General features: G+C 41.8%; 1 protein-coding gene across 1 annotated transcript in view; it reads left to right on the top strand.

Annotated features, from left to right (window-relative positions):
* LOC106012168 (sporozoite surface protein 2) overlaps positions 1-2,097 on the top strand; it is an 18,699-nt gene that overhangs the window by 10,719 nt on the left and 5,883 nt on the right. The window contains exons 3-4 of the mRNA XM_013084226.2: positions 258-305; positions 1,428-2,089. Of these exons, the coding sequence (XP_012939680.2) occupies positions 258-305; positions 1,428-2,089 (710 nt within the window). The remainder of the gene's footprint in view (positions 1-257; positions 306-1,427; positions 2,090-2,097) is intronic.

Genomic DNA, 2,097 nt, shown 5'->3' on the forward strand with positions numbered 1-2,097 from the left:
AGTAGTAGTAGTAGTAGTAGTAGTAGTAGTAGCAGTAGCAGTAGCAGTAGTAGTATCATTATTACAATTATGATCATTATTACCATTATTATTACTATTATTATTATTATTAATATTATTATTATTATTATTGTTATTATTATTATTATTGTTATTATTTTTATTATTATTATTATTATTATTATTATTATTATTATTATTATCATTATTGTCACCGTTGTTGTGGTTGTTATCATTTCGAGTATATCTTCCTCCAGGACCTTCTCCGACACACACAGACGATCCGACATCTGCCAACCCACCAGGTCAGTATGAGAAGCCGTAACCGTCGCCTTGCGGGAACCTCTTCTCCAAATTGGTCGCTGTTAAGCACAAGGGGGCTATTCCGAAAATGCTGTTTTCAGACAATCGATAGGAAGGTTTTTGTCCCTTGTTCAGTTTCTTTAAAAGACAAAGAGAGTTTTCTCTATAACCAAACAAATATTATACTCACCAATGAAACCAAACTTCCCCGAAAGGTAGGGCAATGGAAACCCCCGAAATCTGGGTTGGCCCGCTTGTCCTTAAAAGCGACCATTTACTCTCGAAATCTTACCATACAAATGCCGACATGAGAGACCAACACCTCCCCCCCCCCCCCCCCCCCAAAAAGTGTATTATATCCCACGCTCTTCTTTTTGTGCGACTTTTGCGTTAGCGCAAAGCTTGAGCATCGCTCTAGATAATGTCACCTTGTCTAAAAGATATGTCTTTGCTTTTTAAGCAAATAGAAAGTGTGTGAGTAATTAGGTGTGAAACTGTTAAACTACGACAGGGACGCTGTAGATCTATCTGTTTCATTTGTTGGCGGTTGGGTTTTTTTAAAATTAAGTTTGGGTGTTACAGCACATGCCACACAGTTAGATCACAATGGTGAAATGGTGCAGGTTTAATACTATTAGGTTATATTAAGAGGCGGGAACTTGAAGTTTATTAATAAAACTATGAAGTACCGAAGATTACATATCTTCTCCTTCTCCTTCTCCTTCTCCTTCTCCTTCTCCTTCTTCTTCTTCTTCTTCTTCTTCTTCTTCTTCTTCTTCTTCTTCTTCTTCTTCTTCTTCTTCTTCTTCTTCTTCTTCTTCTTCTTCTTCTTCTTCTTCTTCTTCTTCTTCTTCTTCTTCTTCTTCGTTGTCGTCGTCGTCGTTGTATGTGTGCGTCCGTGTTTGTAAAGGTGTGTGTGTGTGTGTGTGTGTGTGTGTGAGAGAGAGAGAGAGAGAGAGAGAGAGAGAGAGAGAGAGAGAGAGTTCACAAGGGTGTGCGGGTGTGTATATTGTATTTACCGAGCAGCAGCTAGTGTCTATTTTTGGAGTAAATAAAATCATATTGAACTTATCTTTCGAGCCAAAAAAGACACAGGGCTTTAGCATCTATGTTCTTGTCCCCAGGCTCCCAAGAAAACCACCAAGCCAATACCTCTGCACCCACGGATACCCACTCTCAAAATGACCCTCTGAATGAGCCCTTAGCATCCCCCCAAAACAACCCTATGAACAATCCACTAGCATCCCCCCAAAACAACCCTATGAATAGTCCACTAGCATCCCCCCAATTAAGAATGAGAAAAATGCCAGATTCTGAGTCAAATTACAACTACCCAAATGACACCAAATCGGACAGCCAAGATAACCCCAAAGAATCCGCTCAAGATAACAGTCCAAATAACCCGGTAGCAGCCCCCCCAAAAAAATTTATTGATGATCCCCAAATGCTGTTAAGAAGTATGCCCAGAAAACCAAGTACCAATCCCGATAACTCCCAAAATATGACCCAAAAAGACCCCCAAGACAGCCCCGGATCAGATTTCCAAGGAGGGCCAGTGGTGATGGCGTTCCCCGCACAGGACCCCCAAGATGACCCTCAGGAGAAAACCCACCATACGCCCCTAGATTCCGATCAAGATGACGCCTCAGACGATTCTCAAAATGACGATCCAGCAAACCCTCTACCAGTACCCCACGCAGAACCCATGCCTAACTTCCCGGAAAACAGTGTGATCTCCGACACGTCCGATGAATCCGACGACAAGGACGGCTTTAAGCAGCTCAACGTGGCTGA

The sequence above is a fragment of the Aplysia californica genome, unplaced genomic scaffold (genome assembly GCF_000002075.1).
Source record: "Aplysia californica isolate F4 #8 unplaced genomic scaffold, AplCal3.0 scaffold00279, whole genome shotgun sequence".
In the NCBI taxonomy this organism is placed as follows: Eukaryota; Metazoa; Mollusca; class Gastropoda; order Aplysiida; family Aplysiidae; genus Aplysia; species Aplysia californica.